We start from the raw sequence: 27,975 nt of genomic DNA on the forward strand, positions 1-27,975 counted from the left end.
TGTCTACTTCTATCGAAAGAAACAAAGACCAAAAGCGAGGGAAGAACATGGGAAGATATGTATGGCCGTTGAAAAAATCACATGCTTGCTAGTTGGTAAATGTTTAGCAGGCTGATGAGTTCAAGTCTTCATGTGAGATTAATTTAGTTATTCTAAATTATTATTTGAAATAATATTTATTTTAGGTAATTTTTTGATGAAATGACACTACTCTGTGCTTTTTTTAGAATATTCTCGAATAATAACTATCAAGCCTTTCTGTTAATAATAAATAAAAAATAAAAAATAAAATGTAATGGAAATGAACCAATGGAGTCAAGCCTTTGATTCGCTCTAGATTTGAGCATGTAGAAGGAACAAGGTGGTGGGGGGCCACCTGCCATCAAAATCAACTTTGATAATTTTTCTTTGCAAACCAAAGTTGTGTGGAGGGAAGCTAGCACGAAAGTGATGAGCAAATATTTCCTCGCGCTTTTGACTGAGCAAAAAAAAAAAAGAGTGGGATATCATCAAATCACATGGAATATCTAACGTTAGTGGACGCTTTCGACTTTTAAAGTGTATTCTTCATTAAAATCCAATAACGAAAATTCTCTTTTGGACTAAATAATTCGAATATGTATCCTCCACACTTATATGAAGTCTTTCTTATGAACTTTCGCATGAAGTATCCAATTATTTTGGAAATGACTTGCATTTTGACTTGACTAGGAGTAGCGCCTGTAAAAAGTGGTTCCCCAAAAAAGCATCCAGCAAAAAAGGCCCCACATTAGCAAAAGATTCTTTGCTCCAAAGTAATAGAAAATAAGCTATTAATGCACCAATTAATCATTTAAAGGTATTCTTCTTGAAAATTTCTCATTTCTTTGAATTTATATATTAGAACCAATTGCATTACATTCAGTTGGATGAAAAGCTTGATCTATTTCTATCACAAAAGGTTATCAAATTATCTGACAACTATTGCTTTATGAAATGCGGGGAAAAGTGCAAAAGGATACATATGCCTCTCTGCATTTGGCACGTGAATGTATCAAATTCCTCCTCAGACACTTGTTGATCATACTATTGCTTAATTATGTATTGTGATGAAAATATATCATCAACTCTCTTAGCTCTAAAAATTTCAAAAAAAACATGAAGCAATATTTTGGCCCAAATATTGAATATGCTCCATAGTATTAAGTATTCACGCACAAATAAATTAAGAAATTTATTAAATATGTTATATGCATATAAATAAAAACGAGTAACGACATAGGAATGCGGGGAACCATTTCATAGGGGTCTAGTCCAAATGGGTGCCCACTCCATTTCCAGAGACTGTTCAAGAGTTATGCCTAATCAACTATACTTCAAGCCTCAAACAAGGATTGGTTTGCAATGGAGCCAACATTCATTTATAAACACGGCACATTCTTTTACAAAGAAATGCTCTCATAAGATTAATCTCTCAAGAATTTGATTGCAAAGTGTATACAAGAGGGATATTGCAAGTACTAGTAGTGTACAAAAACAAAAACTATTGGCAAAAAAAGTCACCGATCACTTGATTTTCCAGTATGGAGTCACTGACACTTCTATGAAATATATGGTATGCTTCCATCAAATTTTGTGTTAAAAAAACAATGTGTATAATTTGCTTAACTAAATAGAATGTAATACATAAATAAAATGGTTATACAAATTATACATTCACGTCCATTTGAGTTTGGATAGATAGAGTCCCCACCCATTGAATATAACAACTTGTGAATGGAAGTGCTGTCCATTAATTCAAGTTTTGTTGTTGCTCCACTCCTTTTTCTGGTGCATGTAGAGTGGAGCGTCGGTGTATTGTCAGCTTTCTCAATTGAACAGCTTTCATCTTGTGGTGACGTGGAAGAATATAATGTGGGACATTGGCCGACATTACTCAATTTTGCTGAAGTTATCTATAAATAAGACCAAGGAAAAGGGCTATACAAAGAACGTTAATGGAGATATCTAACAGAGAAATATACAAATGAAAGGAAGGAAAGAGATGTAACCCAAAAAAACAAGAAGAATAAGGAAAAAAACGAAAGAAAGGAAACTTTCAACGCACAACGCTGAACCATACTTCATGGTTGTCAATTGTTATGACGAGATGAGAAGATTTCTGCTGTTGAATTTGAGTCAGTTGCAATCGATTGAGCATACGATTAGACGTCTTACCCACTATAAATTGGAAGTGAATTTTAAAAAACTTTATGCACTAGCAAATGGACGTCCAACACAGTAAAAGACAAATTTAATGACGTTTTACGACGTCAAGTTCTTGATTACAACGGAGTATTGTAAACTTCTGTAAATCGTCACATATAATAATTAAAAGCATTTAAACTTGTGGCCTTAAGCTATTGATTACGATTGAATATTGTAAACCTTTAAATGTCGAAGCATGAAGCTATAGCTGTCGGTTGGGGTCTCGTAAAAAAAAAGTAGGTACAGCTGACACGGCACATGTGATGTTATGCTGGGACTGCAACCAGATATGATGACATTATATTATTATTATTTTGGTCGGTCGATATGATGACATTATGTTTGATTGAATTGTTTGGCTTTTAGCTTCTCAGAGAAACACGGGATTGTTATCGACGTTTGTACTGGGTTATCAATACAATATTTATCTAATACCGATTCCGACACTTTCAAAAGGCTTTATTTTCCCTAAACCAATCAATTATCCAATCAGAAATCTAACCTCCAATCAGGGTTGTACGAAATTATAGTCATAGAATTTATCTTACATTGAATGGTCAGATTCATTAGTAATTCAGTTAACAATAAATCAACATTAAAAAAAATTAAAAAAATAAATCAACATTAACCAAATATTTGTATCGATCACACGTCTTAACTAACGTGGTAAGTGCGATCTTCAATGAAGAAAAGTTTCAAGCGCAAATCATTGACTTTTTTAGGCACACGCACAGTAATATTACTAAAAGACTTAATAATATTATGTGTTTTAGGGCAACGCCGTCTTTTTTACCTTTTGGAAATCCTTTAAAAAATACTTAAGAACAACAGAAATAATTTTAAATTATAAATAGCATATTTGAGTGAGCTTTACAATGATCAAAATTGAATTAGGGTCAACAGAGACCTAGTTCTATAATTTTTTAGGATAGTTGTGAAAGCTTCTTTCATGTGAATATAACGCGTAAGTCTTTCAAAGTTGCTTCAGTCAAAATCATGGGTCAAAAGAGTCATGCGACAATTACTTCTCCGGAAAAGTGAAAGCATTGGTGTCGAAGGACACCACTAGAAATTATCAAGCTCATGGCTGGAATCTTCTATACATGTCATTTGTAAGTAACGGGCAAATAGACACGGTAAAGCACTTTTAATTAGCAATATTCGCAATTTTCACATACTCATTGTGAAGACGAGCTGTCGACATTGCAACTCAGCAAATAATAACCGTTGAAGTGATCATAAGAACCATATCACATGAGGCACGAGAAAAATATGGTACGGACCATGTGTTATGTTGTATTCCATTGAATAAGTTTTGTTCCAAAGAAGAATGTCGCGACTTAGGACAAATAGCAATTCGAATTTCCCAACGTTCCACCATTGGCAAACTGAGTTTCTCGAATAAAACCTTGTGCTATGGAAAAAGCCTTAAAAACAGAATTGAGAGCCAAGTGACAATACAAGAAATTTATGTTACTCAGCTGAAGGTCTGCACTCATAAGCTAACGATAAGAGCAAAAATTACGTCTCCGAGCACGGTGAAAAAGAAAGAGCTATCAAAAACTATCATTTACTCAGGGTGCAGTTAACACGAATTATCTTCTTTTGTTTTTTTTTTTTTTGGGAGATTTCTTTTATTCCTTAATTATCTTCTTTTGTTTTTTGCTTCTTTATTTTTTCTAAAACTGATGAGCAAATATTCACTTGGGATTTTGACTAAGCATTAAATAGATATAATATGGACAGAGTTAATGCAAGTGAAGTATAAAGTCATAAAGTCTAAGCACATATTACAATGTTCAATTCTATCCAATACGAATTGAGATCATCGTGTGTGTCTGATACAAGTAAAAGCGGATTAAGATAAATATTACTTTCAAGTAAATCATTGAAAGTAATGTTAGAGTCGCACTTTGATTCCCATTTTTCACCACATCTCATTTTTAAGAGGTTTTTAATGTCAACGTGAATAACGTATAATAGATTCATTACGTAAGCAATTGATTTTACATTAAAGAAAATAAATCAATGATTGAAGGAAAGCAAATTTGCACTTCGGAGATGTCAAGACCAAATTGAAAAAAAGTGCGCAGAAAGGCAATCAGGAACCCAGTGAAGCCAATGAGGTGGGAGTAGGTGTTGGGTTCTTGATCAGCTTCCTTTACGCCATGACCAAGATCGGGCTTGTCACGATGCTCGCCAGCGACATCTGGTTGTTGGTCTCGGCGCCACAGGGTCATGGCTCTCCAGCGGCGAAATTAGTATAGATCTGAGTGAGACAAGAGTTCAATTCTTGAACAGGAGTTAAAGGAATTCATTTTTTGGTTACTTAACAAAATTAAAAAGAATATGATTTGACCGACGTATTAAAGAAAAGCGCACGCGTGAAGGCTAGTTTACTTTAATGTGCACACAAGAGCTGAGTTAGTCTTAGTTATAATATGCAAAAAGAAGAAAGAACGACAGCAACTCATTGATTGCGGTTCTTATTGGGTGGACGCTGGTGGGTGTGCGGCATTACTGGGGAGCCAATGGAGTATAAGTTAACTGAGTTAACATCCTCACTTAATAAGAATGCGCATGATAACGCTTCTACTCTAAGGAATTATTTTTTTTTCTTTTTCTATTTTGGGTAATTTTTACGTAAAATAAGTTGTTTGGTAACTATACAAAATTTCTACTCTTGAAATAGAAAAAGAATATCCTCACTTATTTGTTTTTTCTTCTTACTCACGAACTACCCACCGCGCCCACTGCCGCACGATCGCGTGATCGCCGACCATTGACCATCGCCGCTGACCATCGTTGCATGACCGCCGCCCATAGCCCACCGATCGTGCAGCAACAAGCAGCGGTCGAGCGATGACGACGATGGTCGCTGGTGGTCGTCAGCCGACGAGGGTGGTCGGTGGGCTATGGGCAGTGGTTGTGCAGCGGGAACAATTGTCGATCAGGCAGCGGCGATGATGGTTGCCAGCAATCAGGCAGCGGTGGCGGCCAGCAACCAACGGCCGGCAATGACCGCAATAAGGAAGAAGAACAAAAGAAACATAGAAAAGAAAAAAATTAACTTATTTCTAAAAATTGATCTTAGAAACAAGAAGTTTTTTTTATTTTTTAATTTCTTGTTTCCGTTTCAAATTTATTTTAAAATTTACTTTTCTATTAGGACAAAAGAAAAATAAGTTGACGTTATCAAATAAATTTTCGTTCTTTTTGTTTCGGAGAACAAAAGAGAAAGAAATGCGAATTATAAGAAAATTAAAGTGGCCGGTCCCACGACCACTGACCGGCGAAACAGACAAGCTTCGACCAAATAATTTTTTTCTTTCTGCCAAGCTTTGACCAAACAAATCACTAACCAGTTAATTCTGATGGCGCTTGTATCGGGACTGATATAAATATTACCAAGAGAGTTGGGGCAGATAAAGCTCAACACCTTTTCTTTGGATGTCCCGCTCGTTTCTGCTTTTTGTTGGCTAGGTATTTCTCCATGACTTCCATATTGACAGGCAATTACAAAGTTGGTGTTCCGAGTTTCACTAGGCCATGAAACATCTGAAAGGGAAAGCATTCCATGATTAGAAGCTTCATCGACATAAGTCTTTTGATGTTGAACAGATCAAACAACACATTATCTTTATGCTGTTTATGTAGAAAATTATTCACATAAATAATTAATTAATCAAGAACTACTGAATCCATATATGATTGTAAAACACCGAAATCAATAAGCACAACGGAATCAAAACGTACATGTTTGAGCCATTACTTTACTTGAAGAAAAATACATCAACCTAATAATCAGATATATATTAGAATATCATATCTTCTTCTCTATGACATATTTCAATATAGTAGCTTTTAATCAGATTAAACAATTGATAGGTATAACCAGCCCTTTTATAGGCTAGAGAAGAGACCTAGCAAACCCTAATCAATAGCATGTCAACTAGGTCCCTCCCATTACGGGCTTTAATTAAACACAATTGCTTACACTTTGCTGCTTAACTAGGCTCGTTATTAATAGATATTAAAACACAATTCAATAAAATCACTTAAGGGTTTAACAAATATTGAAATATCCATTAACTCGATTATTTAAAATAGAAAATCAATTAATTAATGTAAGCCCATATTATATGAAATTTCCAACATTCTCCCATTTGGGCTACATTAACTAACTTATTATTATTTTGAAAAATATTTTATATTGAAAACGACACTCTCAGTTTAATAACTAAAAATTTTGTTTTATGGGGCCACAACTTATTCCAATAATGGCATCTCAAAATCATCCAATCCTATATAATCTTAGTATAGGACTATAGAGATCAATGTGTTAAGAAAATGCCGCAACACATTGTTAACACCTAAATTTTGGCAACTCGTTTAGTCATTAATCGCATTTTTTGATTAACACGCAAGTCTAGAATGTGAATTACTTTTTTTTTCTTTCCAAGTTTTATGGATTTATTGAAATAAAGTTGAATTTGTTAAATTGAAACAATGAAGGATGTTAATAAATGGTGAATTAATATTATTAGTGTAAATTTATTATAAGATTTTATTATTTATTTATTTATTTGTGAAATTGAATCGGATTAATTTGATTGAAATAAACATAAAAACAAATTATATAAAATATACATATAATATATAACATGTTTCAACGTGTCGAAATTCTCTATTTTTTAAGAAACGACGTGTGACGTGTCGTATCATGTTACGTGTCAATGTTGGTGCTAGTTATGTAACTATTGAAGGTATCATATGAACCACATATATCACATGACGCATGAGAAAAAGACAGTACAAACCATGTGCTATGTTGAACTCCATCAAATAATTTTTGTTTCAGAAAAAAAATATTGACTCAAGAAAAATAGCAAGTTGAACCTCCCAATGATTTATCAGCTCACCATCTCACATTAAAAAAACTGCATCACTATTTGAGTCTCCTTGTGTGTTGTCCTTACAACCCATAATTCCATTTACGCAAAATTGGTACACAAGAAGAAAAGACCATGGCCTTCATGCTTGATTTACCTTTACCTTTTTGAGTATCAAAGGAGGACGAATGCTTTTATTCCATCATACTCTGGTTCGATGCACAAACACCATACAACACGCAAAGTTGAGCTCACGGCGGCATGTAATCAAGAAAAAAGTATTAGCATCTGAGCATTTGTAGTCTAATTACATCCATAAGAAAAAGTATCCTATATATTGATTCTATGAATTTATATGGTGTCATTTGATTTTCAGATAAGCTCAAAATGAAAATGATTGATAGTGTACATTTATATTCTTTGGCACACCCAAAAAGTAAAGAGTATCTTACGACTAGATGAGTATATAAAAAAGGAAAGGACCTCGAGGAAATAATTTTTCCGCCAAAGGCTAATCCGCGTAATCGGGTAAAGTAAGGGTACGTTTGGTAACGTTTGTTCAAAAATTATTAAGAGCGAAATAAAAAAAAAGTGTTTCTGCTCCGGAACAATTTTTGACCAGAAAGATGCGTTTGGTAAATTTGTTCGGAAATAAAAAATGAATAGAAACACGTTTGGTAAATTTTTTCTTTTTTTATTTCTTTTAATTTTTTAATTATTTTATTTTATTTTTCATTTTTTATTTTATTTTTATTTTTTTCTTCTTTCGGTCGGTCCCCAGCCTCCGGCGACTCGGCCGACGGGGCCGATAGCCTTGCCCAGCCATGGCGAGACTCGCCGCCCACGGCGAGGCCGAGCCTCCGTGGTTGGGCAAGGCCCGGCCTCACGGGGATCGGGCGAGGCTAAGCTCGCCCAACCAAGGCGAGGCTCGGCCTCACCGGGGGCCGACAACGCTCCGGCGAGGTCGCCAACCCTCAACGGCGTCGCTGGCCCTCGACGGCCGGTCGCCGGCCATGGCCAAGGCCGGCGACCAACCAAAGAAAAAAAAAAAAAAAGAAAAGAGAAGAGAGAGAAGAAGGAAGTGTTTCTTCAAAATTGTTTATGAAATAAGAAACAATTTAATTTTATTTGCCATTTCTATTCTTTTTGAGTTTTGAAAACAAAAAAACAAAAAATCTGTTCATAAACAGATGCTAGAAATAAAAATATGTAGGCCCTAAGTTGCAAAAGGGAATCTTTCATTTCATAATAATTATTACGAATCTCAAAGCAGAGTGAAAGTCAAAAAGAAACGGACGGGTAATGATGGAGCGATCAAAGTGAATGTCCTACTAAGTAAGAAATCCGCATTTCCCGGGATTGAGAGAGGGGATGCGATGATGACAAATGGGAATCACGCGATGGAGGAAATTAGAAATGACATTTTCTTTATTTTTGGTGCGAACCTTTCCTCCTTTTTTTTTTTCAAATTAAAAAGCAGCCTTTCCCCGGCAAAGGCATGATGCCGTCACTTCTAATGCATGTGCTCTCAATTCAATTCGCTCTAATTTTTTTAGGGTAGCCTACCGTGTCACATCAATCAGAATTTTTTTTTTAAGGGAGTGGTTACAAGGGAAGTGAACTGCTTTTGGACCTTATCTTCTTGTCCCCCTCTCACTGTTCATTGTATGCTCAACTTTTTATGCTAGAAACTTATCGTTGTGTAAGTACTTGTTTTATGCCTGCTTCGTTCCATTGATATCTAGAATCACGTGGTGGGGTCACGCATGTCACGAGTCCATTCAGAAAAATCGTCATGATGAAATATTTACGCTCCTGATATAGATTAATTTTACATACAAAAACTTACGATGCATTTTTTCTGCTCCTTTCTTCATGACTTTGTAGAGATATGTACCAAGCATAAGTTAGGCATAATTCTCATCAATGACTGCATGAGATTGACATTCCAATATTCCTTGAGATATCTTGATCGTAAAGGGCTCCTTTTACAATAAGTTTTGTTCGTAGAGTCCTCATTTAGATAATATATAGCACATTTTGCTTTTTCATTTTTTCCCTCATTTGAATCACAATCTCATTGACTAATGCCATCCTCGATGATGTCTATCACTTGGATTAATTAGACATTGTAGCTGAAAAAGGCAATTGATTGGGCAAAAAAAATAGAGTCAGTGCTTCGAGATGAACATATGGTATTGACTTGATGTTAAAGCTTCAAAATGTAACAAAGCACTTGAACCTTTTGGTCGATGTGGCCCTCTTATATTTTTTTTTTTTTTTAGTTATGTTGTTATTTTTTTTTTTTTTTTTTGTCATTAGTTATGTTGCATTGAATAAATCAATTTTAATTGGAGAGACCTGACAAATTTATCAGTCGCAACATAGATATAGTTGTTGCGAAAGATAGTTAAAATTCTACCGTGAGACTTGTAATAATGCAATCATGGCTTATAAGTTTGTTATAAATTCTTGCATTTCCTATATCGTGAACACCATGTAGAAAAAATGATCAATTATAGTTGTGTTAGTACCCAATTTTACTCCTTATTTTCCCCCAAAAAGTGTGTTAAGCTAGTCCATTTACTCAAGTGGTTGCCCACAAAATAGGAGAATTTCAAGCAAGTGGACAGACATGGTGCCACTTCTTCTAAAGAATATTAAAGACGGGAAGCGGGAGATCAACCAACGCACCTTTTATCTCCGAGAGTTATCTTTACTTCTCCTCGTACTTTCATTTCCTTGTAATTTCACTTTCAATGTAATTTTGATTTCAACTCTTTCAATTGATTGTAATCGCAATTCCAATATAATTAACATTTCTCTTACTTAGATTTGTGGAGTTTCATCACTCCCATCTAAAGCCACATTCATGCACTTTTTGCTCGAAAGTGAAATTGAGGAGCTTTTCCGATCACTTTCCGATTGTTTGAACCAGCTTTGAAGTGACTGAGTTTCAAGAAGTCACTGAACAATTTAGCCCCGATTTTAGCTCCGAACATCTCCGTCCTCTGAGGCTGAGTTTCCGACAGGGGATAAGAAATGATTCCTTATCTCAATTCAAGAAGATCATATGATTATTAGCAAAGTATAAGTGAGTGAGTGAGTAAGTAAATGGCCAAACAGAAGTATGAGCGCATCAACTCGATTTTCCTATGTGCAAATCTCCACTCTTTACAATAGAATTTTAGTGAAAACTTGCATTGTCATCACAAAAAAAAAAAAAAAAATAGGAGGAGACAGGATAACCTAGTCTTAAACCATTCTGCCCTCTTAAAAAAGCTAGCAAGTCCCCACTAACAATTTAAGAGTATTAGATATTGTTGAATGAATATGGCTTTGAATCAATAGAGTAATTAAGTTGAATTTTGAGACATGATATCACTTTGTTTAAGAATTTATCTACCCCATAATGTTGCTAATGGTCATCAGCAACTATCTTCTAGAATACAACAAAGTCTCTAATGAGAATACTTAGTATTTCTCCAAAATTTCCCTAGAAAACAATTGAAAAAAAGGCTGTCATATTGAAAAAGTGACGTACTCATTCATGCAAAAATTGACATATATATATATAAGAATATAAGCAACTCTTCGAAAAAATTGTAAAGTGAACAAATGTATCATTTTGAAAGAACTTGCAAAATGAACAAATGCCACCCTTTGGGGAAGGTTGCAAACTGAATAAATATGATTTCCAAAAGTTGTCTTGAAAAGATAAATATTAAAATTCGGAATAATAAAAATAATATTTTTTAATAAATAAAATTATGAAGTTTCATAATTTCCAGAAATACTTAATAAACAAAACAAAACCTTTCAACTAATACAGGTTAATAAGATAAACGTATGAACTATAATAAAATGTTAAGTGTGCCTAATAATTACGCTAAAATCGCACACCCACATAGTCGAGTCAAGCCCATGCCCAACATTTTCTTTAAATACATTAGAAAAGATTCACACTTGTAAATTGGTCTATTTTCTTTCAACTTTCTTATGTAGAATAAAGAATAACACATTTTATTTATTTTACAAACAAACATCTAACAGGTAGGGGTAGGATTACATGTTTTCGCCCAAGTCAAGAATACTGTGGGAACACCAATTGCAGTCAATAGATTAAAAAAAAAAAAAAAAAAAAAAACCTGCAACCTCATTAGTCAAGAATGCAGTGGGAACACAATCTGTCTATTTTCGGTTTGAAATCAGGAAGGCTTCATGCATGCGTTGCGTGGAAAGTTGAGCATCGGCGGCAATATTTTAAAGTTTGAAATGATCGATTTGTCAAATTCATTAATAATTCGGTTAATGTTAAACAAATATTTGATTCTTACTCTTTACAAAAAAAAAAACAAATATTTATATTGATCATACATCGAACTAACATGATAAATGTGATATTTAATGAAGAAAAGTTGCGCAAATCATTAACTTTTTCAGGTACCTGACGCACACACAATAGTATTACTAAAAGATCTTATAATATCCTACGTTTTAGGGCAAAGTGGTCTTTTGACCCTCTCGAAATCCTATAAAGAATTCAAGTACAACAAATATAATTTTAAATGATAAGAAAAATATTTGAGTGAGCTTTACCGTCAAAATTGAATTAGGTCATCATAGACCTAGTTCTATAATTTTTTAGGAGAGTTACGAAAATTTATTTCATGCATATGCGACATGTATTAGAATTTCAAAGTCGCTTCGGTCAAAACCACTAGTAAAAAGAGTTACGTGACCTTTACTTTTCTGAAAAAGTAAAAGCATTGCCGTGAAACGACACTACTTCAAATTATCAAGTTCATGAATTTTTAATCTTCCATACATATCATGCATAAGCAACTGATAAAGCGCGCGCGATTGGTCCTCTAAGTATTGCATTTTCTTAAAAAAAATAATAATAAAATGAAAGAGAGAAGAAAAATTTCGAATCTGGCGTGCAAATGCACTAGGATTGATGCAGTCAAAGTTAGATCATGCGTGGAATAAGAGAGAAGAAAATATTTAAATCTTTCAGGCGAATGCACTGGGTTCAATGCAGCCAAAGTTAAATCACATGTGCAGTAAGAGAGAAGAAAGTTTTCAAATTTGGCGTGCGAACGCACTTGAATTGACGCAGCCAAAGTTAGAGCACATGTGGAATGAGAAAGAAGAAAATTTTCAAATCTGGCTTGCGCATGTACTAAGACCAATGCAGCCAAAGTTAGAGCACGCATGAAAACATAAATATTCACATCCCTATATAAGATCATTGTGAACAGGATACACCAATTAAAGACATGGTGGATGTACTTTTAATTAGCGATTTTTGTAATTTCACATGCTCATTATGAAGATGATTTGCCAAACACTGCGGCTCAGCAGTTAATAATTATTGAAGTGATCATAAGAACTACATCACATGAGGCATGAGAAAAATACGGTACAAACCTTGTGCTATGTTGTATTCCATCGAATAAGTTTTGTTCCAGAAAAGAATGTGGGGACTTAGGACAAACAGCAATTCGAACTTCCCAACGTACCACCATCAACAAATAGAGTTTCTCAAATAAAACCTTGCGCTACAAAAAAGCCTTAAAAACAGAATTGAGAGTCAAGTGACAATACAAGAAATTATGTTACTCAGCTGAAGGTCCACACTCATGAGCTAAGTTAAGAGCAAAGAATTACGTCTCCTAGCACGGTAAAAAATAAAAGAGCTATTAAAAACTATCATTTACTCAGGGTGCAGTTAACACGAATCATCTTCCTTTGTTTTTCACTTCTTTTTTTTTTTTTATGAAACTGATGAGCAAAATGTTCACTTGAGATTTGACTAAGCATAAAATATATATGATATGGACAGAGTTAATGCAAGTGAAGTATAATGTCATAAAGTGTAAGCATGTATTACAATGTTCAATTTCATCCATTAAGAATCAAGATCATTGTGTGTGTCCGGTGCAAGTAAAAATGGGTTAGTACATAAACATTACTTAAAAGTAAATAATTGAAAGTAATGTTAGGGGTCACATTTTGATTCCCATTTTTTACCCCGTCTCATTTTTAGACGCTTTTTTTTTTTTTAATGTCAATGTGAATAACATATAATAGATTTATCACGTCAACTAACGATTTTACATTAAAGAAAATAAATCAATGATTAAAGAAAGGCAATTTTGCATGTCGGAGATGTCAAGACCAATTTAAAGAATAGCGGGCAGAAAGGCAATCGAGGATCATGTTAGGCCAATCGGGTGCGAGTAGGTGTTGGGTTCTTGATCAGCTTCCTTTGCACCATCGTCAAGGTCGGGCTTGCCATGACGCTCGCCAGCAACATCTCACCGGTTAATTTTGATGGTGCTTGTATCGAAGAAAGTACCAGCAAAGCTACTAAGGATGGATTCGTATTTCTTTTGGGGGTGGGGATGGAGGAATGCGATTTTCACGAAGTCAAAGAACGTATATTTAGAACAATATCACGAGGACAATCGTGTAAAATAACATACTCCACTCTCATGCTATAGAGAAGACTAGATTCTGAAAGGGGTTAACAAATCGATTCTCAAGTGTGATTGCTAATTGTTTCTGTGAAATCCCAATAAATTTCCAGCGATGAAGATCTTCCAGAAAACAATGAAAAACAAATCATCATTGATGGGGACATGGATGTCGCTAATAAGGAACTAGCCCCTGTTTGATTCGTTGCTATGTTTACTTACTTGATTCAATTAAGATTGTTTCTCTTTTTTATATCTTTTTATCATTTTGCTAATAGAGAATTTCTGGTGTCTAAATATGGTGGAAGATAAATTCCACACGAGAAATTTGTATAATTTGACAGCCATCTGCTGAAGAGTTAGACCTCCTACACTCACTCTGTCTCTAATTTTACTTCCATGTGTAGTGATAGAAGGACTTTGATACTCTTGCAATTAAAGATTTTTATTTGCACCCCAAAATTTAAATTTTGCGCCCTCACTAATTTTGCAAATAACCTTTTTTTTTTTATCTTAACTTCCAACATGTGTCGAAATATGCATTTTTGATTCAATTTGATATATTTATTGAGAATTAATAAATATATGGCCTACCTTGTAGTGAGACTTCGAGTCACAGGGTATAGAGTTTTTTATTATATATAGTTGGAGTGTAAAGTCAATCCAAAATGTAAAAATGCAAGTTGCTTTGGCAATCATCTCTAGAGTCTAACACATACTTCAATACCATTCATGGACCACTTTCAATTCACGTTCATGAAAGATTATTGCGATTCCTATGAGAACCGGAATCGGCAGAACCGGAACCGGTTAGATTTAAAAAAAAAAAAAAAAAAAAACCCTAGAGCCCCCACGTGATTCCCCCTCCCCCCTTCCCTCTCTTTTTCCCCTTTTTCCTCCTCACCCCTTCACCCACCCCACTTTTTTTCTTTTCTTCTCTTTCTCTTTCTTTCCCTCTCTCTCGGCCGAAATCCCCCTCTTCTTGTTCTTCTTGCTCTTCCTCCTCCTCCTTCCTCTTGTTGGCTGCTGCTTCACCCACCACCACATCGCCGTCCCACGCCCTACTCACCACCACCTCTTGGCCACCGAACCACCATCACCCACCGCTCATCCGACGAGCCGTCTCGCTATTGAGCCCAACGAGTTGTCGCGCCGCCGCTCGCCGCCGCCGCCGTCCCCAAGCCACCGTCACCACCTCTTGCCGCCGCTCGCTCAGCCGTTCGGGCCGTCGTTGCTCCAAACCGTCGCCACCTCCGCCTGAACCGAGCTCTTCCCCCCTTGGCCGCGGATTGAGCCGCGACCGCCGCCGTCTTCGCCGTGCCGTTGGTGCCACCGTTGGTGCCGTGAGACTTGTGTCTTCGCCGCCGTCGCTGCGTGCTCGCCGTCGCCGGACCTCCCTCGACACCGCCGCTGGACGCCGTCACCCCTCGCTCGCCTCGTCGCTCAGCCGCTTGCCATCGACGCCGCCGTTGGACGTCACTAGTCCCCGGTGGAGGCTGCTCGCTCTCCCAGCCGCCCTGACGCTGCTCGCCGCTCACCCAGCCGCCCTGACGCCGCTCGCCACTCGCCCAGTCGCCTCGAAGCCGCTCGCCACTCGCCCAGTCGCCCTGACGCCGCTCGCCGCTCACCCAGCCGCCCTGACGCCGCTCGCCACTGGCCCAGTCGCCTCGAAGCCGTTCGCCGCTCGCCCAGTCGCCCTGACACCGCTCGCCGCTCGCCTAGTCGCCCTGATGCCGCTCGCCGCTCGCCCAGTCGCCTAATCAGCCTTAACTCCACACCCTCTGCCTCCACCTCCACCTCCACCTCCACCTCAGTCGCACCCCCACTCTCTCTCTCCTTCCGCCTGTCCGGTCGGGGACGACGCAAGATGCCCTTGGAGACTCTGACGGGGCCTACCGGCTGATCGACGACGAGACGGTAGGGTTGGATTTATCTCAGTTTATTTAGATTCTTAGCTTGCAAATGTTTTTGTAGGGGCCTACCGTATGACAGTTGAATTTAACTTAAGTCATTTAACTTGACCATGTTATGTTCATGTTAATGACAAGTGGACCATATTGTTGGTTAGTTTTCTTCAAAATGCTGGAGCTAGGTTCCTCACTTAGTACTGTTGAAGAGTTCATTACTTCGACTTAACAAAACTCACTAGATCAGATTGATGTTAAATTCTTGTGATTGTTCAGAAATTGGACTAAGAATGACAGAAATAAGATCTATATGTCTCTAATATGTGGAAGAACTCATTTTCTATGCAAGGACATGAAGCCCTTTTCAGGAATCTATTGAAAAAGCAATTATTGTTCTCCATTCTTCTTCTGTTAGATTTTGTTCCCGTAATTTAAGAATTCACCAGTCCAACATACTCAGGATTCATATGATGTTCTAGTCAAGCAACTTGATAGCAGTCATTTCCTATTCTTCATTACTTCTGCGTACAGATGCTAATCTTCGTGGTCATTGTTTGATGTACTAAAAAGTTGCATCGTTTGTCACTGAGCTGAGGTTTGAAGCTTCAGGGTATTGTCAGGAATCTTATATCCTCCATTCTAATCCATTTGCTTTTGTTCTGGACGTGTAGGTGATACACAGACTTTAAGTCATTGAATGTATTACTAGACAAGGACTTCAAACCAAAGCTTTCAGACTTTGGGCTTGCACGGGAAGGGCCAACAGTTGACCGTACTCATGTCTCATCTGCAATAAGTTACACTTAAATTCATTCTTGATCCCCTGTAGCCAATTGTTTAAAGGCAATAAGTGTTCTTCTATAGAAGACTTGTTACCAAGTCTGAAAATGAAAGAAAAAAAAAACTGTTGGAATTTGGAATCGACCCTGGAACCTGTGACAGGGTAGGTTCCAGCTTCTTGGTTCTGACGGGTAGGTTCCAGGTTCTAAAAAATGAGGAACCTGTACCCTCACGGTAGGTTCCAGGTTCCAGGTTCCAGACGGAACCGAATCGGAACTGGGAACCGCTCACCCCTACCTCAAAGTACCAAATCTTAGGCAACTCATTTCTCATCATTGAACTCTTCTATTCTTGATTCTTATGGCTTCTTCTTCTTCCAAGCCCAGAGGGAATTATGATGTCTTCATGAGTTTTAGAGGGGTTAACGTCCGCAATCATTTCCTGGGTCATCTCTACACAGCTCTAGACCAAAGAGGAATATACACTTACTGTGACAGTGAAGAACTAAGGAAGGGTGAGTCTATATCCCCCGCACTTATTAAGGCGATCAAGGATGCGCATATCGCAATTGTCATTTTCTCTCAGGATTACGCTTCCTCGAGATGGTGTTTGGAAGAGCTAGCGAATATAATGGAGTGGCAAGAGCGAGGAGATCTCATAGCCCTTCCATTGTTTTACAAAGTGGAACCTAGAGAGGTGAGAACTCCAAGAAAGAATTATAGAAGAGCTATGGCTAAGCATGAGTACCGTTTTGGGAAGGATTCAGAAGAAGTTCAAAGATGGAAGAAGGCTCTCCTTGATGCTGGTAGTTTGTCCGGTTGGCATTATCAAGATGATAGGTAAGTAATAATTCATGTGATGCACTGCTTTGTCATTGTTTTTTATATTCTCTATCTCTCCGAGGATGAAACATTATCGTAATCATATCGTTGAACCACGGAATCTGGATTTTGTCAGATCTGAGGTGGACCTTGTAAAGAGTGTTGTGGAGGAGATCTGTAGGCTCCTACAGCGAACATCCTTACATGTTGCTACGCATCCTGTGGGGTTACGTCCCCAAGTGGTAAAGTTGGTACCAATGTTAAATCTCGAGTCTGAAGATGTTCTCTTGATAGGATTTTGGGGATACGGAGGGGTAGGAAAGACAACTTTAGCAAAAGCACTTTACAATGCTATATTTATGAAATTTGAGAATTCATATTTTCTGGGAAATGTTAGAGAAGCTTCAAAAGATTCCAAGGATTTAGTTTCTTTGCAAAAGAAATTGTTGTTTGGATTACTAAGAAAAAAATTTGGTGGATTTAGCGTTGATAGGGGTATTACTTTAATCAAAGAGAGACTTTGCCGCAAAAAAGTTCTCCTTGTTCTTGACGATGTCAATGACGTAAACTCCTTACGTGTTTTAGCTGGAGAGCGTGAGTGGTTTGGCAAAGGAAGCAGGATCATCATTACTACAAGAGATTATCATTTGCTTATTGGCCAAGAGATACATAGAGATCACATCTATGAAGTTAAAAATCTAGAACATCCTGAAGCTCTTGAACTTTTCAAGAAGCATGCTTTTCTGAGAAACAACAAAATAGTTATAAGGAGGGATCTTGTAGATAGAGCTTTGGGTTATGCTAAAGGACATCCTTTAGCACTAGAAGTATTGGGCTCTTTCCTACGTGGTAGAGGAGAAGATAAGTGGAAAAGTGCATTGAAACAACTTGCCAAAAGTCCTCCCAAATCCATCAATGATGTTCTTAAGTTAAGTTATGATGGACTAGAGAACTATACGAAAGAAATTTTCCTTGATATCGCTTGTTTCTTCAAGGGGCGATCTACAAAGTACGTCAAGGAAGTACTTAACAGTTGCAACTTTAACACAACTATTGGAATACAAGTTCTTGTCGAGAAGGCCTTGATAATTGAAGATGGAGAGAACCTACAAATGCATGACTTGATACAATCGATGGGCATGAATATTGTTAATGAAGAATGTCATGATGACCCTGGAAGGCGCAGCAGATTATGGCTTTATGATGATGTTAACGATGTTTTGTCAGGGGATATGGTAAGATTTGCTAGTATAATAACTAATTTTACTCTCTTATTCTCCGACTTTGTGGAGTAATTGCAATGCAATTTTGTAAATACAGGGAACAAATGCAGTGAAAGCCATAGTTTTGGATTTACCCAAGACAAAAGCGATATACATAGGTCACAATGCTTTCAAAAACATGAGAAGGTTGCGGGTGCTCATCATGATTAATGTGCATAACTCTTTTCAAGGTCCTATTTGTCTTCCTAATGAACTAAGATGCTTTGAATGGCCTGAATATCCTTGGATTCCAGAATTTTTTTCTGGTCCAAAGAAGTTAGTTCAACTTGATATGCCCAAAAGCAACGTGCAAGTAGCGAGGGAGCAATTTAAGGTGCGCATTTAAATGTATAGTCTTTGTTTCCTCATCTTATATACATCCATATTTAGATTCATATAAATAAATATACATGTATGCTTATTGAAAACTTTAAATGCAACATTTACTAACTCTGACGATGTTTGTTAATGTGCTTAAGAAACATCTACATACGTAAAATTGTTTGTATTTGCTTAAACCACAAGATATTGATCAACTACATGAACCAATGGGAAAATTATCCAATCAATCTCAAACATTTTGTAGAAATGCCAATTCAGTCTTGAACTATTGAATTTTGCTGGTGTTATTATAAACATTTGTGTGAAATATCAATAGAGATCTTCAAGTCAATTTCCTTCTAAAATTGCTGATGTAGCAATTCAGGTATTGCTAGTCATGCTATGTGGCACCTCATGATCTAACGTGGGCAAATTTAGACAATTTGATGTTGTTTAGCTTAACATTTTAAATTTTTCATTATTTTTCTTTTTTTCTTTTGATTTCTTTTCTTTGTTTGTTATTGTTGACCTTCTTCCAAATAAACAGTAACGCTGAACATCTAGATGATCTTGATTATTGTCCACCGTCGTCGTCTCAAGGAAAAAAAGAAAATTAATGAAAAGAAGCAGGCTGGTTTTGGCAATCCAAAACGAAGCACTCTAGAATGTCCATCATCTTTTTCTTCCTTTTAGCGGTTTAATCTCAGTTTGGCTTCATTCATTAAATGCGCACAAGGAGAAAGCAAAACTAGAGTTGAGAAATCAGCATCCGTGGCCTGCCTTTCATTTTCATGGCACCTCTCTTCCACTGTTGTGAGCCGAGACTCCACCGTAGTTTTCCTTCTCTATTCCTCCATTTTCAGCATCCAAACAGAGACTTTAACCAAATCCAACCAAAGGGGCAAAATCCAGAAAACAGCCACCACTTAGAGTTGCCCTCTGATCTAGATGGCTCAGCTCAAGCCCCAGATATGGCGGCTTAAGCTAGTTCATTCGAGCGGAGCTCGAGGTCATCTAGCATGGTTGATATCTCAGAGCCGCAAAGCATGAAGAGAATAGGGGGACATGCGGCGAGAATGACAAAGACATCTGGAGAGAGTGGGGATCAGAAGAATTGAGGGAAAAATTACAGAGATGAACAGTAACGTACGTGTAAATTAAGAAGATGATGATCGACAAAGAAAAAAAAGGAAGAAAAGAAGAGGAAAAAAAATAAAATCCAAAAGTCCATAAATTAATCAAAACAAAACAAGGTCTTCTTGAGTAAATTTGCCCACATGATATTGCCGGCGTAGCAATAACTAAATTCCCCTTACAACTTCAAGCCAAAATGGAATAGAAGAAATGCATTGAAATTTCTTAAAAAAAGGTTATGACTACGTTGGTAAAATTGATAGTTTTAAAATTGAATTGGCATGGTGTAGCATAAGTGGAATCTTAGAGTTTTACGAAATTTTTAAACAGTTTCTTATGTGAATCTTGATGTTAATTTGAACAAAAAAAACATTCATGAATAAAGTCCAACCTCGTTCTCAAAATATTACAAGTACTAAGAATTATAAGAACACTGAACCTAAAGCATCAGTAACTTTTGAGTACCGAATATTGGAACTACTTATTGGTGATATGATTTGAAGATTGAATCATGAATGTGCTTAAAGTTTTAATAAACATAAACCAAAAATTTAATTTTTGTCTTTAAAATGATAGATTTTGCAAATGTTAATAGGGATTCTGTACTGTATTGCCAAGATGAGTTGACTAAACTCTTTTCGAAATTGCTTATGGAAAGAGAGATCTTTCGAGCTTATTTGCTAGACTTTTGAAGTGAATGCGCGCGCTAAATTTTTATTTATTTATTAAAACTCCTATTGTTCTCACTCCGATAGCATACAGTTGATAATATATATATATATATATATAGTGAAGGATCTCTCCCGAAAGCAAGTCAGCCAAGTCGGTCCAAGCTTGATAACTCCCAAACAATGGCCAAAAACTTCCATGACTTTTTTGGTTGGACTAACCTAACTGGCATTTTCTGACAAGTATTTCTTTCATTTTAGAGGGAGGAAGACGCAGAACTACACAAAAGCTTTCTCTATTTTTATGAACAAAATATTCATTTTCAAATATAGTTAGGAGACTTTACCCAAGCAATCTCTCATTCTCGTTATTAGTATGTAGCTTGTTCCCTTCCTTTCCTTTCAATCAAGCCTTCTGTCAACGGCCTTACAATCTTTCTTCCTGAAGTAAGAAATCATGGGACGGAAAGCGACCCTTCACATCCCCTCGTTGGGGGTCCTCTTGCCTTGCGGTAGAACAGCAAGGATATAGATTGGTCATCCAATTCCTTCTCTCACTTCTTCTAGGTTTGTGGAGTAAGACTCCATAGAAGAGGCTTACTCTGCAGAGGCCGGTGGCACGCTACTTCTAGCACTAAGAGGACAACTGAAGGTTGTGCACCAGCAACGTCTTGCAAGCTGAACTAATAGGGATTTTCAAAGAAAAGTGGGTAAAGGGCTAACTTTGCTAATTTAAGTATATTTAAACCTAAATTTAATCTAAATTTGTATTTGTATGTATATGTAACTATATTTTTAGTCATAATATCTATGTTGCTATATCAAGTAAAGATGATCTTCCATGGGATCTCAAAATTTTGTTTTTCCCTAAAATGTCGTCAATTCTAATATTGCAAATATTGTATCAATAGAGATATACATAAATTAGTAAGATATTTAATTTCTCACATGTTTCATTTGAATCTTTTCTATCCTACGCAAATTTCTTAATTCAATCTTCTGCATATATCTATCTGTTTTCCTGAATTGTGTATTTTATGAATAATTTATTTCCATTAAATATTCAAATTTGATGGTTTTGCTAAATTTTCCGGGTATCGGTTTTGTACATACACGTAACTCATGTGCAATCAGTACTTATTATATGCATAAAAAGTCAATATTTTTGTCTCCGCCTACGCCACGTATGAGGCAGACTTTCTGGACTTTCAGTTTTCCTGGCATGCTCGTCAGTCCCACTAATGTCTGAATGTTTTGAACGAACAAATAATTGAAAGGGTTTTCCAATCTTAGTGAGGTAAAAAACCGCGACGTGGAGGATACGAAGGAAGAGACTAGACAATCTAGGGTCTCCCTTACCCGAATCGCCCCCTTGATAGGCCACTCCAAGGATACAACACTATCTCGATCACTCATGAACTCTAGGAATCTACCAAAGGGACCAAGAGAAAGACAGAGAGAAGATAATAGGGGACAACACCCAAGAATGAAGCTTCATTTAATAAATCAACTGTGTTTACAATGAACGATCCAAAGGTTATTTATGGCTAGGACCCAAAGAAACCTTTGAGTAACCTCCAAATAAAGAAAAGATGACCTACCTAAAGTACCATATTCAGAGAGGCAACAGTATTATTAAACTTCTAATATCAAGAAATTATATTATATCCCTATTATTAAACTTATAATAAAAAATTATATTATATCCCTATTATTCTAATCACAAAATAGAATCTTTAAATATTCTAATGTGGATTCAAAATATTTCCGATGCCATTCTCCCTCTATCGAAAAAGACTCGCCCTCGAGGTCAACTTAATGAAGCCCTTGGTGTTCGTGATATGGCGATGGATTAGCAGGATTGAAATTAGCGGAAACACCATACTCTCCATGAAGCTCACTTTTGTAGGCATTATTGTTAATGTAAAACTAGAAAAGGACCATGCGCATGAGGAGATAACTTTGCCCGACTACGTGGAAATGGCAAATGAATCCAATAAAGATCACCTTCTTTAAAAATAGCAGGCTTTCCTAGGCTTGTTTGCTTGACCGGAATGCTTGTCAATTTGCTTCAAAATTATCTGCCTCACTTCCTCAGGTAACTACATGATTTCCTTAGCTCTTTCTTCAGCATCTCCACTAAATTGAAACTTTATGGGTAATGGTATAACATCAAAAGGACTTTAAATTTTATGAACTTGGTAAAGCGATCGTGAAAATAAAGATAAACATTTAGTGTATCCAATGGAGTTCGTTAACACATTAAAAAAAAATTTCAATTGTCCGTTGGTGTTATGGTGATTTTGTTTATATGTTTAATTGTTTTTCATCTAATAATAATACTATTCCTAAACATATTTTTACAGCAACAACAAGTTCAAAGTATAGTCTAAATTAGACGTTAAGATATATATATTTCTAAAATTTTACTTCAATTTATAAATTATATCTCATTCTCATTTTAATCGAATATAAATTAATTATCATAGAAATTAAAGTATGGGACCGCCAATATTTCGTTATTGCAACATGAATGATAATCATTATGCAATCAAATTAAAATTAACACTTGCGATACATTGCATGAATAATGAAATATCCTTTTACTGCCAAAAAAAAAAGGCTTTAAATGGTTAGCAAAAAGAAAAAGGGAAATTGCATAAAAAAAATAAAACTGAAAAATATATGGAGATGTAAGATCATCATGAATAAATCACCTTAATTCTCTAAAAATAGAGAGTAGCAAATGGAGGAGAGAAATGAAACATTTTATTCTCAAGAAGTCTAAACAATTAGCTTGCTTGCCTTTTTGACACCCAGTCGGTGGCACAAAGGTGAGGATTTCAACAAAATCGAGGCAAGCCACTAAGAGAGGGGAATCTACACCTTTATGTTTTTTTTTTTTATTGATGCACATTGTTTTATGTGCTTGAAATATTACATGTACTTATATCATATTCAATAATCAGTACAATTTTATGTGTTTTCTTTTAATTAGAGAATAAACTTACATGATTAAGTTAGGATCAACTTTAAATAGAAGTCCATGTAAGCTCTAGATGAGATTTTGATTGATGTGGATATTTATTTTGTTATTATTTTCTTCATATACTTACAAAAATTTCACATTGCAATCAGCATTTAAAATAATATCATAAATATAATTGTAGATCCATGCAACACATGGACATCTTACTAGCTTTGTACAAAATGTTGTAACTTTAACATAGTGGTAGGCTTTATAAATAAATAGATAAATAAATAAATATATTTATAGGTTAATTATCCAAATAGCTAGTAAGTTCAAACTATCTAATAACTGTAGATGCTTTCTTGAAAGTGTTTGTGACCTACCAACACATTATTACCGACTAAAAAATTCCCAGTAAAAAATTTAGTTAGCAACGGAATTTAACAATAACCTATGTCTTCCATTTTTTAACTACACGGAACTTAATTCCGGTTTTGCAATGCAAACAGCAGAATCGTCCTCGTATAATTTGTCTAGGAAAACTGTGAGAACAATTTATTTGCCTGTGGACAAATGGAAGAGCTCACTTTTTCATCAAAGTTCTGCAATAATGCCTACGAGCTATGATGTGTGAAAGTTTCTGTATATGGGTTCCAGTATAAGGTCATACCACTCGTTTTTTATTGAAAAATTAGAGTCAGATCTGGATTTGAATATTTATCTCATTTTTTTCCGTCCGGGATGTAATCCAAGTTGGTTCCATTGTTCTTGCAGGGGTTTGAACAATTGAAGTTCATTAACTTCAGTCAATGCCGGTCACTGATTTCTATGCCGGACCTCAGTTATACTCCACATCTCAAGAAATTGAATCTCTCTTGGTGTGAAAACTTGGAGCGTGCTCACGAATCAGTTGCATATCATGACAAATTATCGTGGTTGAGTTTAGAAGGGTGCTCTAAATTTCATCATCTCCCCAATGTGCTCAAGTCCAAGAATCTTCAACACCTCAATCTCACTGGTTGCTCAAATTTGCGAAGATTCTCTCATATTCCAGATGAAATCAACTTGCAAGAACTTCTGTTAGGACAGACTTCAATTAAGGAACTTCCTGAATCCATAAAAAATCTGGTCTCTTTGGAGCATATGGATTTAACGGCTTGCAAGGAACTGGCAATCCTTCCATCTGGCGTTTTCACATTGCGAAATCTTGAAACTTTGATCCTTGCATTTAGTAAAATCAAGTTTCCCAAGGAGGAGGATTCCAGTGATCGTCATACGAAGAGGGAATTTCCTAATTTACGGAGTTTAGACCTTACAGAATGGAATCCATCTGGAGGGTTTCGGGAGAATAGTTCCTGTTTTCCCATCTTAACATATTTGATTGTGTCGGGAAACATTATGACGACTAACCTTCCTACATTCGCACGAATAAATAATATGCCCAGGTTGAATTTTTCAATTTGCCAACATCTGCGAGAGATCTTCAAGATTCCAAGGCAATCCGATGTTGATCCTGTTGACTTATCTTCATGTCATAAACTAATCCATTACGGGTTCACCATGAATGACGTGTTCAAGCTTGAGGTTTGACTCTCTTTCTCTCTGATTAATGTGAAGTCGTGTATATGTTGGCTGCATGAGGCGTTTGTAATAGTTCAAAGGGCTAAAAATTCCTAAATTGGGGGCTAATTAAGAAAAGCAAACATATAGAAAGGAATTTACATGTATGTGTAGTGGAGCCGGCTACGAGACGATGCAAAGGATATTCTCTTTTATTCAGAAAACTCTAGTTTGCTTTGGAATTATGAGGATCACCCAAAGACAAGCTTCAACAATACATGTTCATCCAATTACAAAAAAACTCAACAATACATATCCTGTTTCGACCAATTAAGTACAAAAGAATTTTATAATGTTATTGCCGATTATTGCTAAACTCTAGGACTACCCATTTATCTCATTGACTCCCCTTTTTGGGTACAATTTTCAAAAACTACTAACAGTCTACATTCGTGACAGCAATTTCATTCCATAACCGATTGCCAATTTCTACAACCTGGAGCAGAGATGCCAAAGTGGTTGATCCCTAATAAAGACGGTTATATATCTTTCACGGCTTCAAAGGACTTGTACAAGAAGTTCCTAAGCTTAGCTTTCTGTGTTGTATTTCGAAATGAAAGAAAAGAGAATGTCAAATTTGAGCTTTTAGCACATGTTAATGGCGAAAAGACAATGGAAGGCTCAACAACTTTCAATTCATTGGATTTGGATCATGTGTGGCTTGAGTGTCGCAAGCCAAAGCTTATATGGGGAAGGGGTGCTTTTGGTCAAACTGACTGGGGTCATTTCCAGTTTAGCATTACAGCATCAAGTGGTGCAATTGTGAAAAATTGTGGATTCCGACTACTATGCAAATCACTAGAGAACGATTTGGATGTTTGGCTTCAAGATGATCAATTGCTGGATCCAGCTTTACTATATGAGATTTGGCATGAAGATAGTCAAACGAGCATGGAGGAAGAAAGTTCAAGTGAAACAGAAGACATACTAGACAGTGAAACTAAACCAGAGCAGAGGAATTTAGTCCGCAAAGGATTGAACATGGATGACTTTTCAATCCAGGTCTCTCTCTCTCTCTCTCTCTCTCTCTCTCTCTATGTGCGTGTGTGTGCATGCACTAGAATGCAAAAGTGGAATTCTAGACAAACAAACAAATCTAATATAAAGTGATTATGCACATATGTGTATTTGGTGTGGCTAGACACTTGCAAATGGAATGATTTCTATCGCATGAGTATCACATAAAACGTAAGGAAGGATCGATATGTCTAATTATTATAGAACTCTAGCTTTGGTTGAATTATAAGAATATGCTCAAATCACACTCTTTTACTAGAACTAATCACAAACTTAGGTACTACTAACAATTTACCCATATGACAGAAGTACCGCTATTCCCGAATTTCTCTTGATTACCGAAATGTTGTCCTTGGAGGAGAGATGCCAGCAGAGTTCATTCATGTTGAAGACGATACCATATCTTTCGTAGGTTCACAGGACTTGTATGACAAGTTCCTAGGATTGGCTCTCTGTATCATTATCGGTGTAGAAGATGGGAAAAAGGAAATTTCTTTCGACATCGTGCCCTATGTTAATGGCCAAAAGCGGAATGTGCTATCAGGAAATCTTGGTTTATTTGATTCGAATCACATCTGGTTCCAGTATCTCGAATCAAATGTGTTGTGGGGAGTGTTGGAGGGAGGAGTTGATTTTAGTCAATTTGATGAGAGTTACGTACAATTTAGACTTAGACTTAGAGTATCGGGTGGAATTGTGAAAAGGTTGGGATATGTACTAAGATGCAGGCAACTTGAGGATGATTTGAAGGTTATGCTTGAAGAAAATCAACTAGTGATTCCAGCTTCACTCTGTGAGGATTTTGATGAACCAATAGATTCAGAGGAAGAAGAAGCTTCGCCTAGTCGGCGACAATTTTCAAGAGTGCACTTACGCAAACGTCACCTGCATATAGAAGAATTGGAAGCCAGTGACAGTGAAACCAATTAAATGGAAAGAGGCGAGTCTTGTTTTAAAACAGATAAATTTGACATTTTTTTTGTGGTCTAGTTTTGTTGGAGAGCTTGGTCACGACTTCTGGGGGGAGGGAACTACTTCCTTTTTATTATTATTGTGGTGTGTTTAGAAGGGAACTACTTCTTTCTTATCATTATTATGGTGTGTTTAACGTACGAACTTTTTGTTATCATGCCTACTTCACTTGATTAAAGAGTGAAATCCCAAGCCTGTGACACACTCGTCATGAGTCACTCAAGAGAAATCGTTGTAAATGAATGTATAAACTTTAGTGTAAATTAATAGCAAGTGTTTGTTTTTCATATATCCTTGTCAGTACATGATGTCATGGATAAATATCACATTCTGCACAACATGCTTAGCTGCATATCGTTTACTCACTTCAGTGGCCTTAGCGTGTTCTTGTAATAGTCTTGAGAAGTGAGCACTTAAAACTGAACTGCACAGCATTTTATCACAATTGCACGTACTGGCTTTCAGGAACATTGTTCCAAGCATGGTAAATTTCCAATATGGCTTGTTGATATTAAATAGTGTTGGTAAAAATTATAAAACTGGCGACCTATTGGTTAGGTATGCTTACAGTAAATTACCAACAATATTTGCAACTTGTGAACGAGAAATCCAATAATTAATTATCAAATTTTCATATATTTACCGTGCCAAAAAAGAAAAACTTAACGGTGAACAAGGTAAATTTTCATTGGAATTAATAAGTTACCCAAGTAGTTCTGTGTTTTAAGGGAGCAAGTGATCACCAAATTGCGGAATATTTATTGATAAGTTATCTACTTATTATGCAGAAAGTTGCCACTCAAAGCATTAATTTCGCAATTTTAAATTAAGAAATTTTCCATTATAAATAAAATCGAAGTTAGTAAATTATTGTTGGATTAAGTAACTTACCAATGTAGGCT

At 36.4% G+C, this 27,975-nt stretch overlaps 1 protein-coding gene across 1 annotated transcript; it reads left to right on the forward strand.

Moving 5' to 3' along the window:
• The first annotated feature begins 16,560 nt into the window (after nt 1–16,560).
• Nucleotides 16,561–26,280, forward strand: LOC104416805 (disease resistance protein RPV1). The gene is made up of 5 exons (XM_039299771.1): nt 16,561–17,126; nt 17,245–18,343; nt 18,429–18,704; nt 24,239–25,048; nt 25,484–26,280. Exons 1-5 carry the CDS (start codon nt 16,648–16,650, stop codon nt 26,192–26,194), a joined length of 3,375 nt encoding a protein of 1,124 aa, XP_039155705.1. The 5' UTR covers nt 16,561–16,647; the 3' UTR covers nt 26,195–26,280.
• The last annotated feature ends 1,695 nt before the right edge of the window (nt 26,281–27,975 follow it).

The sequence above is a fragment of the Eucalyptus grandis genome, chromosome 8 (assembly GCF_016545825.1).
Source record: "Eucalyptus grandis isolate ANBG69807.140 chromosome 8, ASM1654582v1, whole genome shotgun sequence".
Taxonomy (NCBI): Eukaryota; Viridiplantae; Streptophyta; class Magnoliopsida; order Myrtales; family Myrtaceae; genus Eucalyptus; species Eucalyptus grandis.

Bases quoted from the DNA above. Each gene is read 5' to 3' on its own strand.
- LOC104416805 (XM_039299771.1), top strand. From the start codon at position 16,648: ATGGCTTCTTCTTCTTCCAAGCCCAGAGGGAATTATGATGTCTTCATG. The intron at 18,344-18,428 runs GTAAGATTTGCT...TTGTAAATACAG, and splicing joins ATGTTTTGTCAGGGGATATG to GGAACAAATGCAGTGAAAGC. The intron at 18,705-24,238 runs GTGCGCATTTAA...TTGTTCTTGCAG, and splicing joins TAGCGAGGGAGCAATTTAAG to GGGTTTGAACAATTGAAGTT.